The 15005-nt window shown below is 34.4% G+C and overlaps 1 protein-coding gene across 1 annotated transcript; it reads right to left on the bottom strand.

Annotated features, from left to right (window-relative positions):
• Positions 1-666: 666 nt before the first annotated feature.
• LOC114936965 (organic cation transporter protein-like) lies at positions 667-12411 on the bottom strand. The gene is made up of 8 exons (XM_029310333.2): positions 11375-12411; positions 7587-7770; positions 6309-6567; positions 3532-3830; positions 3323-3435; positions 2931-3145; positions 2160-2508; positions 667-1970 (listed from the first exon to the last, which is right to left on the bottom strand). Exons 1-8 carry the CDS (start codon positions 11740-11742, stop codon positions 1784-1786), a joined length of 1974 nt encoding a protein of 657 aa, XP_029166166.2. The 5' UTR covers positions 11743-12411; the 3' UTR covers positions 667-1783.
• Positions 12412-15005: the final 2594 nt, after the last annotated feature.

Raw genomic sequence — 15005 nt, 5'->3', positions numbered from 1 at the left:
CCGCATTTAAGAAAAAAAATAAATTTTTAATAATAAATAATGTTCACAAAAATATTTTACTCATTGTAATATATGTCTTTTCGCGATAATCGGTTTGTTTTACTCATAACTCAGATAGTGATGGCGTCTGCATAAATTTGTTGCAGACAATAAGACGTCTCAAATGATTATCATATGTTATCGCGTAAAACTTTCATATATGCATACATATAAAAGTTCAGCAGCTATTCATCTCAATCTCAATGACTCAAACTTTAGATGATAAGTTTAAAAAATCAAATGCATTTCCTCGATTTTTTATCTGTTTTTCTTTTCGGACATTAGAAAATAATGAATGACCGTCGACAAGATCGAATAGATCCAAAAAATAATCGATTAATCATGCTTCATTGATATTCAGTACTCAATATTTAAAATGATTTACGATAACTCATTTAATGAATCTCAATAATAGCGATCTTAATAGCGAACTCAATATAAGAGATTGACCGAGTCTGAGTCGACGATTATCAGAAACTCGAGACGCATGCAATGGTAAATCATACGTCGTAATTTTCTCTACATATAATTGAAAGGCTGTCGATAGCTTACCGTTTATTGATACGTCTTCATCAATACGTATTTATTCAAACACGATCATACCGGTAATTATCTTAATTAATTCAATTGAACATATTAGTTGACGTTTATTAACACAGATTAACAGGATACAAATTAATTTGTAATAATCTCTTAGCTTATTTACAAATAGCTTATACGAAATATTATATGTACATAATATATTAAATTTTCTCTGAATTTTGGCGAAAAATATTTTCAGACTAACGCATTTCTGATGACGGGCGGAGATGTTGACACCGCGTCGTCGTCAACAACAAAAGTTGTTGCTCGACAAAACTTGCCATTCGTAATGCGGGATCTTCATTCGTATTCAGCGCGTTGCATCATCCGATATAGTTCAAAAATTTAATTTACATCACAATATCATATTGTATGCGAGCAATACTGACGCGCAGCAGCGCGTGATCAATTTAAAATGCATAGAAGAAATTTTACATTATCCCGAGTAGGTATTTGCCTTTCATCTGCGCCCTCATCTATTTTTCAATGCGGTTACATTCCTCGAGATCGAAGAATGATCTTGCATCTGAAAAAATAGATATCTTTTCTCTCCGCGACAAGTATATTTTGTAAAAGGAACGTGTGTGGGGTTTCGCGAACGTTTTAACCGCAACTTATAACTTAGTTTCTTTTTCTATTATTAAATACAACTATTTGGAAGAAATATATATTGCAATAAAAAAATCATAAAATTACGTTAATACTACATGGCTGCCCGTAAAATCCCTATCTATTTTTTCTGAAATTTCACTGAAATTTCAAAGATGTCACATATATAAGATTAAAAAGTATATCGAGGAAAATGGAAAAGATTCTATGATATAAAATCACAGTAGAAATATCTGCAGAACAGCCGATTAGAGCTTAATTTAGTCAAGTTCTAATTGACATTTATACTCTCCTCTCTACTCCTAATACATACTATTAAATCACATAATTTCCCTTCCTCTTCCCTTCCTTTCTCTCTTTAAGAGCATGCTAGAAAAAAAAGCGACACTCCATTTTTTTGCGATTTAAAGCTGTAGCTATCGTTATAAGGGTATATGAGTGTGCGTCTAATTTGATTTTAGTAGCTCCGATATATATCACACGATGACGGAGGAAGGAACGATGATGGAAAGAAGGAATATCTCCGAAATCATAGTCACGTCTCTTGGGACATTCATTTGTTCTCCGCCTCCGTAGCCGCGTTTACGCTCTTCCGCGATCTTAAGCTATGCGATCTTTGTATCATGCTGCTCCTCAGGGTCTCGCCGCGGGTGGACGCTCTCATCGAACTTCGGAAACTGCTGCGCTCGAAGGATCGGAAGATAGCCACCGGTGGCACTTCCACATCTGCAGGCTTTTTCCTAAAAAAATTAAAAAAAATAAATAAAAATACGAATATTTAAATTTATAAAAAAAATGTTAATACGATATCTTCGTCAGAGGAAAACTGTATCACTCTCCAAAATTATATTGTATTATTCAATAAAAAGAAATGAAATTAAGAGGGGAAAAAAATAAAAAGGAAAAAATGAAAATGGAGATGTAGTTACTTCGAGAGACACGGCATGTCCCACATCTTTTGATCTTTCCCAAAGTCCTCGCCGTCCTGCAAGGTCTGCGGTAGATCTTTGTCCAACGTTTCTGGTAACAAGAGTGTCAAAAGACCACCCAGGACGCCTAGAATGCCCAGAACTAATAGCGGCAGAATGGACGAGACAGTGTCCAAGTAAACAACAAAGGGCGCGAGGATGCTGGCGACGTATCCCATTATATGGATCAAGGCGACCCCTTGCGCCCTCACAACTGTTGGTAACACTTCGGCCGCGTATTGAAGACCGATGTTGTACGAAATGTTGACCCAGAATCTACCGACAATCGCCAGGGTGGCCGAATAGACCTCTGAAACGTTCAATTAAAACGAAAGAGAATGTATCCGTCGTGTGTAATTGCAACAGCCTGAAAAGACACGTGAATATGTGAATGTGATTCTACAGTCTACACTCTAGTGCACATCAGTTACATAATAATATTGTATTGATTTTATCATTTCTATAATTGTACCAATTATTGAAGACACAAAAGAGTTTCTAATTAAATAATACATATAACTACACGGAGAGAATTTTCTCTTCAAATTTACCCTGAAAATCATGGTGATCGTGCGACAATTGGAAGAATCTTATAAGAGTTTCTCTGATTAATATTTACCACAAAAAATATTAATATGTACATATAGTAAAACATAAATTCTAAGAGAAAATTCTCTCTGTGTATGATGTATAAATATTATTGGAAATGAATACGTGTCGTTGCACACTCACTGTTTGAAACCCCGCTCGCCCAAATGCTGAAAATTCCGGAAATTACCATGGTACCGCATGCCAACCATCGCCTACCCCATCGATCCAGAACGAGGGTGAGAAACGTGTCGGCGGGTAATTCGGTAAATGCCGCGATGGTAAACGTCATGAAGACGTCGAGCCCGAGATTATTCACGTTTCTAACATGACCGTCGAATACCAGTGATATCGCCATCCTGCATTGCAATATATAGGTAAGATGCAGATTTATTTTCCATCGAATATCTATTATTTCATCATCGACATATACATTTTATTACGTTTGGTTTTTTTCATAATATCGCATCTATCTAACTTTAGAAATGTTGTGTTTCAGAAAATGAAGAAATCTATCTCGATTGAGTGATACTCACCAGATGATGATGAGGAGGATCGTAACGTTTCGCAAGCGTGGACTCTTAAACAAGTCCACCACGGAATAAGTCTTGTCCGCTTCCTGTTCCTTACACACCCTGGCGCAAGTTTCCTGTTACATCGATGCACATCGTGAATTGTTATCTCGCTAAATTCGATACGACAAGCTTTTCTCCGAGCGCGAGAAAAAGTGACATGCGATTCTTACACGAAATTGCTGATAGACGTTGTCGGGCACTTTCGTGCCGTTCATGCGTTCGAATTTACCCAGGATCTCGATGGCTTTCTCCACTTGACCTTGGCTGACGAGCCACCTCGCGCTCTCTGGCACCAACCAAGGAGCTGCCACCGCCAGAACCAGGGGAACGGATATGGTGATGCAGGTCATCCTCCAGTCGGCCAGATAGTACGCGATCCACGGCAAAATGCAGGCGGCGAACGTGAAGAAGAGAGCTATTGACATGTTCGCCACGAAGGTGCGCCACTTTGGTCCCACATATTCCAACACTAAAAAAAAGACACTGTTCTAAATGTCGACTATTTAGCGAAGTTCGATGATTTAAGGGTCAGGAACGATAACAGCATTATGCATAAATTAAATCGTCGTCTTAAGATAATCGTATGATCGTCGTAAATTTATGTATATGACATCCTTACATAACGATAATAATTTATACTTTTCAACTGAATGTCATGTCGCATTTGCGGCAATCCTTTACAGTCCTTGACTAATTTAAAGTTTTGACTTAATTAAACTTGACCAAATTACGTCAACATCCTTCGCCCTGACATTACGCAGAATGTCCAGGACAAAAATTAGAGAACGCGCTGAAATTCTCTTATATAATTTAGATAATAATCAGTTATTAACGCGGGATGTCTAATAGTTGTCGTAAACTTCTCGTTATGTCGTTGGTAACCCAAGACATCTTCATTATCCTCGTCGTATAATAAATAAATACCACAACATTGTAGCAACGTGATATTGCTTCCTGTTTATTAGAAAGATAGTGTGTTACATCGCTGACAGTATTGTAATTAGATCAACGGGACTGGTCATTTTTTTAATGCGCTACCTTCGCGGATCATCCATCTGTGAAGCGTAAAATTATCGGTGAACCGATCTAGGTGTACATTTAACCAAGGTCAACCGAGACAGTATAAACAAATTCGAAATTTCAAAATACGCTATATCTTTCTTGAGCAATTTTACAAATTTACACGATGCGCGATATATATTTCTAATTTAGTTTTCACGAATATTACCTAATGATTAAAAATATATTTTGCTTTTTTTCTTTAAAAAATAGCAAATTGTAAAATATAAAGCTGCGACGTCGATCAGATGATTACGATTATCAAATATAATATATACATATGGGAATATATCTTGAGTGAGAATCGACGAAATGTCAGCAAATGTAATCAATCAAATCGAACCTTTCACGTGCCGCGTGTGATTCTTTAATTTAATAACATAATATTAGCGACGCTTCTATTGATTACGAAATCGACGAAACGAAACTGACAGAAGGCGCGAATGCGACAACCATGACGAAACTTGTGAGTCAAACCCTGGACGAGCTTGACCTGAATGAAAGTGGAATCAGAGGCGATCGCTTAGAACATATACCTATATACATATATTGATATATGTTTTAAGGGCGATTAGAATCGGCCCTGACTCGTGGTAATCGAAAATTGAGGATTAGAATTAACGATCGCGTCTCCGCATTCGGGTTGCCGATTCAAGGCCGAAGCGGTAATTAAATATAATTACTTGAGAGAAGAAAAGTAAACTCCAAAATCTGCAATGATATCTTTCTTGGGAATGCGTTATATGTACATATACACAGTTGAAAATTTTGTGTCAAATTTCACAGATTTATATCACATGTCCAACCACAGTCCACAGAAATTTTTGTGTTAATTTAACATAATGTGGATACGTTAATATGGATACGTTAATGTGGATATGTTAATATTTTAACCCATATACAATATTGCGGTGTGCGAATCAAAGTTTGAATTTCAATTCTCTTACGATAACGTGAGAGGCTCCATTACAATTTAATCGACTTAATTACAATTGCATTGAAGTAACGACGATTATCGCGCTTATAGACGGAGCTCTGACGGGGTTAAGGTTGATGTAACGGTTTGGTGAATACGCGAGGAAATGTGTCTCTCCATCACACATTGTTCTTATACGTTTAAAATTGGAATATGGGAAATATTTACCTTGAATAGGAACGCGCGGAGTTTTTCCATTGCATTTTTTGTCGTTGTTGTAATAATCGTTGATTTAATAATAAGCGCGATAAAACAGAGAGAAATGATTTTTAAAACGACCTTTAATCGATGCTGACCTAGAATTCCGAAGTCTCTGTTAACAATCGAGTTCTATCATTATATCTAAGATTATGGGTTTCAAGTAGCACGATCGATTAATAATAACCGAGACGATCACATTCACGCTATTGTTTCCTCGATAACGATTCTGCGTATGAAATATTGCGAATCATAATTCACTTTGTCTCTCTTCTCTAATTAACTATGCATATCCTAGCAAAATCCAAACGTAAAAATAAGTATATTTGAGTATTCTTTGCGTACGCGAATTAAATTAATAATTTATTAATGCTTCTTGACGAGGTCATTATCATTGTCATTCGCAATTGTATAATCATAATTAATGACGCGAAGCCGTCATCGCGACTTTTATTATTCAGGCTATTACTCTTTCAAACACGTGTTTTCGAATTTCGCGAAAACTTGCATAATTCAAACTGATCTTCCAAACACAATAAATTGCATACAAAAGGTCGCTTATCACTAATAAAAAAAAAGTAATTAAACGCGACGCGGAAATCGAAATAGAAAAAGAGCGACGAGAAGAGTAAACATTTTTTTATCATTTTTTCTCAAAGAACCGAATCAACAAAGTCCTGGGAACTCGTAAATCTGTATCATATATATGCGTACCTAATATGTACATCATGGTGAAGCAATTATCGAAGGCGAAGCCGACGAAGAACCGGCACAGCGCAAACTCCCAGAAACTGCTGGCCAGGACGGTCGCGACTCCTGCCAAAAATCCGGTGACGTTGGCACCGACCAACGCAGGTATCCTCCCATATCTGTCGGCGATCCAGCCGAATATGAGGCCGCCGAAGATCGCCCCGACGAAGAAGATGCTCTGAGCGGTCGTAGGTAGGGCACTATGTTCGCACACCCATCCTAACTGCAACAGGATTGAATAATTAATTTCTCAAGGATCAGACACATTGTCGTTTTTTATTATGTACCTGTATAAATTATTAATGATAAAAATCTCGCGTTACAGCTTTTAAAATCCGAGAACTTAAAATGCGATTATGGGAGAATTAACACGTATGAGAACTGCGAGATTTAATCCTCTGCAAAAAAATGGGAATGAGTAATCCTTTTAGAATTTATTTGACAATATGATTCCATTTTTTAACGATTAAACGGATTCAAGAAGGATTTGCATTTTGCTTTATGATTTGAATTGAATTATGGTAAGACGATTTTCTACTAAGATATTAATTTATATTAGGATCTTTTAAAATATATCTCTTGGAGATTTCTTTAGAATTTCTTAGAATCTCTATCCAGATCTTTTTATGTAGCATCGTCGTTCGCGAGTTTGTGTAATAGAAACGTATTACAACGTACCATGACATTATACAGAATCTCTCAAAGTCACCGGATGTTCTTTTAATGGCCAATTGTCAAGTCAATTTGGAGATGATTTTTCCTTAGCAAAAATGTCGAATTTATAGTTTCCTAGAAACGAAAAGAAAAGCTTTTCGCAAATATTTTGTGAGGTAAAAAGATTTAAAAAATTATATTTTTCAGTTAATTTCAAATAAAGTTTATTTTAATAGAATTTTACTTTGGAGCTTATCGTTAACAAAAATATATGATAGAAAAAATTGGAGACTTGCAAAAGAACGATGATCTCCCTCGATATTTTTAAGAAAAAATCGACTCCACATTAATTTATCAATTTGATATACTATTTATAAATCGCAGATTTATTTATTACATCAACTCGACTGTTTACTTTAATTTATTGTTGCCTATGCCACAATTTACTATTATGAAATGTGTTTCGAATAATCGTCGCGAATACGCTTAATGAAAAGATCGAGAAACATCGCTCATCAGTGATCCATATTCCGAAATCCCGAGTTATCAATCTCCGTCTCTTTCACTTCATGATTCTTTTATTCTTACCTCAGTCGCCACAGTCTCGTAGGGTATATCGGTAAAATTGAATTCCCAACCTTGCGAACAACCCCTAGTCGGCCAGCTCGGATCCGCCTCTCCGATCCCTTTTAAAATGATCTCTGTATAATTCACATCATACATAGTACACTTGGAATAGCCATCCCCGTCGACTGGTATCGCCAGTGCAATCCTGGAAAACCAAAAATTATTAAAGAATTAAAACAAAGTGAAATTTTAACGTAGGATTCTGGGTTACATTCCAAAACGTCTTCTTCGAGGCAAATTTTACTGAACATTTTTTAAATAAAATTGTCCCCGAAGAGAACGTTTTGGAACGTAACCCTGACACTCTGATAAGACAGTCGATATAATAAGAGAGGATATAATAATCCTGGAAAACCAAAAATTATTAAAGAATTAAAACAAAGTGAAATTTTAACGTAGGATTCTGGGTTACGTTTCAAAACGTCTTCTTCGAGGCAAATTTTACTGAACATTTTTTTAAAATAAAATTGTCCCCGAAGAGAACGTTTTGGAACGTAACCCTGACACCCTGATAAGACAGTCGATATAATAAGAGAGGTTCATTGAAGAAAATGTCAAACGTCGATCGCAAATAAATGTCAGCTTTACAGATAAGAGTATCCCGACTGGAAACTGAAAATGATGCCGGCAATTAAAGAATGAGGTGTAATATAAAGGTCTCCATTTAATCGGTGCGTGCGTTATTAACTGAAGGTTAATAGCGCACGCAATCTGACCTTTACGCAAGACTTTACACATAAACGAATGAACGCATTCGATGTCGATTGCAACGCACGTGCGTTTTTCAGCCTTGATACGTTCGCATGAGAGCGTCTCCACTCACGTCTAGTAAGTACGTAAGAATGTTGAAGTTATAGACCATAAATCTTAGATATTGTATTTGCAAAAATATACATCTCTCATTCAGAAAGAAATTATGTTTTAACATATGTTATTCGAAAATATTTCTAATAATTTTTCACATTTATCACACCACCAGTGATAAAAACCAGTGATAAAAATATATGTCGTAGTATAATTTCTTTTATGAAATACTTTTTATATATTAAAAGAGAATATCTTATATATATATATATATAATATTTTCTTTTAATATACATATATACAAAATATTTTATAAAAGAAATTATATTCTCTTATTTGACAAATTTAAATTTATGCATTGTTGTGCAATTTAAGACTTGTTTCTAACTTAAGAAAATAAATATCTCTGCAAGATATAAAGTTTTTCAATTATAAATTATTGTAGAAAATGTCACTTTTTTACGAAGCAAGTTTTAAGAATGCAAATTTATATTCTTCATATATCTTTGAATGAAAGTCTTTAATCAAGAAACCTAAGCCTTAATCATCAAGCTTATTTAAGTTTATGTAACAACTAAAAATTAGAAGAAAATAGCGATAAAAGATGACATCCAAGTAAAGCTTCATTAAGAATAATTTTTAATTTTTTAAAGATGTAGATGAAGCTTCGCGGATTTATAGAAGCATGAACACGCTCGCAAAATACTTGTACACTGATAAAAAAATATTAGGTAATATGTACATAGTAAAGTTAATTGAATATATTTTATATCTTATTGTAATAGATATTAATATTTTGTATTGTGGTAAGAATTAATCAGAAAAACTCTTGTAAAATTCTTCCACTATAATACCATATTGTCGCACGATTATCATATTTTTCAGTGTAAATTCTCTCTGTATAATCAAATATCACGTATTGCATTTTATGCTCGAAAAGAGTACAATTTTCAAATAATTTTTGCAAACTTTGTCATGTTATCGCGTTCGTGATAACACATTACAATCAGGCAATTAGACAGTATAGATTGAAACACGCATTGTACGAATGCACGTGTTGTATAAATGTTTTATAAACGCATCTCTCACGTGTATTTAATCAGTGTAGCTTTAACACGGCATTACGTCGAAAGGTTTACACAGATATTTCTCGCGTTCACGCTCTCATTGCTCATATGAAGGTTTCGAGCAAATTTATCATGCATTATCCATGTATCGAGCAGTCGGACGCGTCATGTGTCGCAAAAAGAAAAAATATATTTGTGTCTTATTTGATATTCAATCTTTAGTAGCGCTAATTAACAGCGCTAGTTGACAGTCATTTGGGTAAAATATCATAATGAAAAAGTTTTACATAAGAGCGAGGAAAGATTGTATTTTCGACGAAACACAATTCATAAAAAAAATAAAATGGTTATCGTTGGTATTAGAATATACTAAACCACTCATTAACTGTGTAATTTGCATAGCTTATGATAATAACTCACACTTGAATAAGCTAATTTTACGTTTATATATTTTGCTCGTTGATTTTTTCCTCTAAGAAACAAAAATGTCGCGATCGTTATAAGAATTCTTTTTCCTCGCTATATTTAACGCAAACACCATTTATATAATAATATTACGAATATATTATAAATATTATAATATCCACCAATTATGCAAATTAGAGTGATACGTGGTTGATTGCTCCGTTTCAAAAAACGATAAGGATACGTAATCGTTTGCAATATATACGTTGTCACATGATATTTGTACAATTTCTTACGAGTCTCTTTCCACAAAAAATTGTGCCCTCAACCGGTCGTTTCTTTTATCGTAATTACTTTATGACGTTAGAGGATTATTAAATGTCGTATGTAGAATTTACTAGCCACGTGTGTGCCAGTCTCGTCGTATGCAATCGAATTGTAAACTGCGAAGGTCTCGTCGTGTCGCGTCATTTTCACACTTTCCCCTGGCTGAAACGTAAATGCTAATATATCTCTATGCGCGCTTTTGCAGTTTCCACGCGTTTTCTTTTACGATCGCTTAAGATATGAAAAGAAAAGAATCGTTCACGTCAACGTGACTGCGAGACAGATCGGCGATAGCCGAGAATAGCATTGCACGTATGTCTTATTATTTAATATTTTTGCCTTGTTGTTCACAAACACGCGAGAGAACGGAAAGGGGGTCTGTTTATTCCAAGTGCAACCTTTACAATTTACAACAAATCGTTAGGAAGGCTTTTTTACAGTGTTATTAGCATATTTATATTTTTTATGCATTATATATCAGTTTCAGCCAAATTTACATATCTTAATGGCGATAAAACAAGTTATATAAACGAATATTGCATATATGTAAATGGTGCTACCTGTTTTCACAACGTTTTGTATTTGTTTCAAAGCTTATAGGTATTTCTATAATAATAATTTTCCTCCCATAAAAAAAGTTTCCAATTTTTAACGAGAAAATAATTTAAAATAAAACGATTAAATGAAAATTATAATAAATAATTTACGTATCGTCGCATGTTTAACAACGTATGTAACTGTAAAGTTTTGTTTGAGTAACTTCTTTCTCGAAACAGTAAAGTACAACAGATCGTTATCGTCTGTCTTATCATCTATGATACGAATCGCCGATAATTGGAATGTTAAGAGAATGTATTTACGAGATAATTATAACCAACAGACTTCGAAGGACAAATCTCTAAAGTCACATCTCTAATCCCTTTAGTATCCATAATCAGCGGTACACGAGGCTCCGCACAGATTATCACAATCGCATTTCAAGATCCAATTAAGACGCCCAAATAAGCATATTAAGCAAACAATTCCTTAATCAATATCCTTCAAATATGTTAAAAAAAAAGGTTGTTCAGAGAAAGGAAGAGAGAATATTTCGCTAAATATTCTATGTATATTTTTTCGTCTTTATCAAGTACGGAAATGTCCTACCTTTCCTCCACCGTGAGGTTCTCCAATTCGGGTACGCGGCACCAGTGTCCCTCCGGCACGAGAGTGATAAATATCTGCGAGAAGTACACCCAGGCGACGAAGAAGGCGAATGGAATCATCAGCACGAAGAGGATCCTCTGATAGGTACCGAATTCGCCTACGTGGGGCAGCAGATCATCGAAGTCCAAGTCCTTGGGCTGCTCCGGATCCGCGTTCTCCAGCTCGGCGATCTTGCGGCCGTTCTTGGCGGACGGAAATCCGGTCTCGGACGAGGCAGAGGCCGACAGACAGGCCTCGGGACTCGCGTCCTTTGAGGATATATCCTCGAGGGTGGACTCGGCCCCGGTGAGCTTCTCCTGCGGTGGCATCTCGCCGTCAGTCGAGATCTCTGATCCTCCTCTCGAGAAGAGAGGAGGCAACACTCTTTTCACGCGGCGACCGCTTCGACGAGCGCTCGACTCCAGCCTTCGGGGATGTTGCGGTTCCAGGATCCAAGATGATGATGACGACGAAGAGATCTATTCGACGACGACGGTGAATCGGGGAGTCTCGCAGGGAAGCTCTATGCTCTTACGTTCCGTAAAACATGTTGGAAGTTTCTACTCTATCACCACGTGACGGAACTGATCTTTTATCTTCTGGCGCGAGATACTTACTTCTTCTTCGAGCACTCGCTGCGATAATCGAACCGGCAAGGCTGAACGGTCGATTGATCAGTCTTATTTAAACGGCCGCGGACATCGTGGGAGTGTATCGCGAAGGCTCGGAGAGGCATATATCGAGGCTAATTCGAGGATAATCGACGAAAAGGAGGAAAAACCGGGCTAATCCTGAGACGGGAGACAACGACTGGAACGAGTTGTTGCGTTTGCAGCTAGCTATATAGGCATCGATCGTGGGGTATATCCCCTCTCTCTCTCTCTTTTTTTTTTTCCTCCGCTACTACTGAACACAATTCAATGTTCTCCAAGTGGCATTGAACGCGCCACGGATCACATCGATCGCCCTCGTCCACTGGACACCGTCGTTGCTCGAACCACTGTGTGGTGTTGGCCTCTTCTCTTTTCTAGCGACGCGCACATCCTATACGGCGCAGATATACACCCAGTGGATATATTTGGATATCGATTGGATATCCAAGTCCGCTAACGTGCACGATGTTAATTTGAAGAACTTTTTGTTCTAAAACATTTCACGCGATGAGAGGCATTTTAATTATAATATGTTTCTCTTTGAATTTACCCTGAAAATCAGCAGGCAATATGGTACTGGAAGAATTTTATAAGTTTCTTTAATTCATTAATATTTATCACAATAAAAGGATATTAATATGTGTATCACAATAAAATGCAAAATATGTTTGATTAATCTTACTAAAATATATAGTCAAATTTCAATAATTTTAAAATATATTAAAAACTGTATTAAAATCTTATGATTCTTTAAATGTTTTAAATAGAATAGATGCCGAAAAAGTGATAAACATATATAAAATATTTTATAAAAATTTTACAATGCAGCATAATATTTTCAATCCAGCTCAACGTTCGTATAATAATTTTAACATATAACATAGTAATTTTCGGCTTATTAAATGATAAAATCTGTAGTGAATTTTGCGGTAAAATATAACGAAAATTTTCTCCGCATAGCTTATTGTCTCTCTCATAATGAATTTTATTTTTATTATTACTATGAGACCGTATCTACACAGAGAGAATTTTCTCTTAAAATTTATCGTGAAAATCATGATAATCATGAGATAATATGATATTGAAAGAATTTTATAAGAGTTTCTCCAATTAATATTTACCACAATAAAAATATTAATATCTACCACAATAAGATGTAAAATATGTTTGATTAATTTTATATGTACATATAGTAAAATTTACTATGTACATATTAATATTTTTTATTGTAAATATTTAATCAGAGAAACTCTTAGAATATTCTTCCAATATTATACTGTCTTACGATTACCATGATTTTCAGGGTAAATCCCAAGAGAAAATTCTCTCTCGTATAGAATAATCTCATTTTAAACACTCGCAAGAAAATTTATATAGATACTTATTAATATAAAACAACATAGATATCAATATGAAGCTATATATACACTATACATATAAGATTTAAACTAATAATAATTGTGATTTTTTTAACTCGACTTTTTTAGGAAAAGTCTGCAACATCTATACGATACAATACATCTATAGAGAGATATAAATGAAATAATATAATACAATTTATATATATATAAAATAGTGACAATTATGAATGCGCGGAAAACGAGTATAAAAATTACATTTGAAGTCGAAAATGAAAGATGCTTATTAGTGTGTCGCAGATAAAAAATTCCAATTTTTAATTTGCAAAGAAAGACTTAATTGGATTTTTCGTTAAAAAAATTAATTTTAAGTTGCAAACATCACATATATATACTTTGCAAACATTATATAAATGTTGTATAATGATTAATATGATCGGCTTGTTACTTATTCCTTATTATTTTTCTCTGTTTTTAGCATCTGGCAATTGATAAAAAAAAAGTATGCAAAGTAATACAAAATATGAAAGCAAAGTTTCAAAAACAGTGTCGCTTTTATATAAATGTATTGCATACATTGCATATAAATCACTCTGATAATGCAATAAGTTTGCAAAATTTCATGCCAAAAGAATACGATTAATAATTGCGCAATCTTAATTATTTCTGACTCACCAAGTCAATTAATAATAATTGACAAAAAATATAATTCCAAACAAGTGTATATGAGCATGTGTATATATAAAAGTATGTATACATAACGTCTGGAATTACAAAGTAATTGACCTAGTGAGTCAGATAGCGTTTACGCGATTATGTTACTGTGAGATTTCCCCTATTTATATTTAATTAACGTTTATCTGATCGAGCCAAGATTAGTATAATACATAATTCGTGTATATTTCAATAATTCGCATATATTTTTGTAGAGCCGCAGAAGATGCGTTTCTGCTGCATCTTATAGTTCGTTCTCCAATAAATGTTAATCGAAGGAAGGAAAAAAGATTTTATCAGCGCAATTATCGCGATATCTTTCGAGAGGATCGTCAACATTACGAATGTAATTAACACAATAATAATCCTTAATATATGACTGTCTGTCGCGAAATGGCAGATAAAATGGAATCGATGATTAGGTGGAATATCACATTATCAAATTCGTATTTTTAATATCATATTATATATGTTCTTCGTTCTTATAATCGTAATTTTTTGCAATATGCTAAAATTTTATACTATAGCTATATGTTTGCTAAATTTTACAATATAGCTATATGTTTTTTGGTGTAATTTAATGTGTAATTATCACTCGTACGATTGATTGTCACGCAAACGATTTATCTTACAAAAGGTACAAAAAACTTGATTAAAAAATTATATACATATTTATCATATTATATTTAACAGTTTGAAATTAATATATATATATCAAGTAATATTTTTCGAGAAGACATAAAAATTTTACAATTATAAAAGAAAATAACAATTAAAATAAAATTGCATTTAAATTAATAAAATAGTGAATAAATAAACTCACATAATAATATATAAAGAAATTCATACTGTTTTATTTACATGTAA

This window comes from Nylanderia fulva, unplaced genomic scaffold (genome assembly GCF_048542155.1).
Source record: "Nylanderia fulva isolate GAGA-0341 unplaced genomic scaffold, ASM4854215v1 Scaffold11, whole genome shotgun sequence".
In the NCBI taxonomy this organism is placed as follows: Eukaryota; Metazoa; Arthropoda; class Insecta; order Hymenoptera; family Formicidae; genus Nylanderia; species Nylanderia fulva.
The sequence above is the reverse complement of the archived record's forward strand: the minus strand, read 5'-3'. Positions and strand labels throughout refer to the sequence as shown.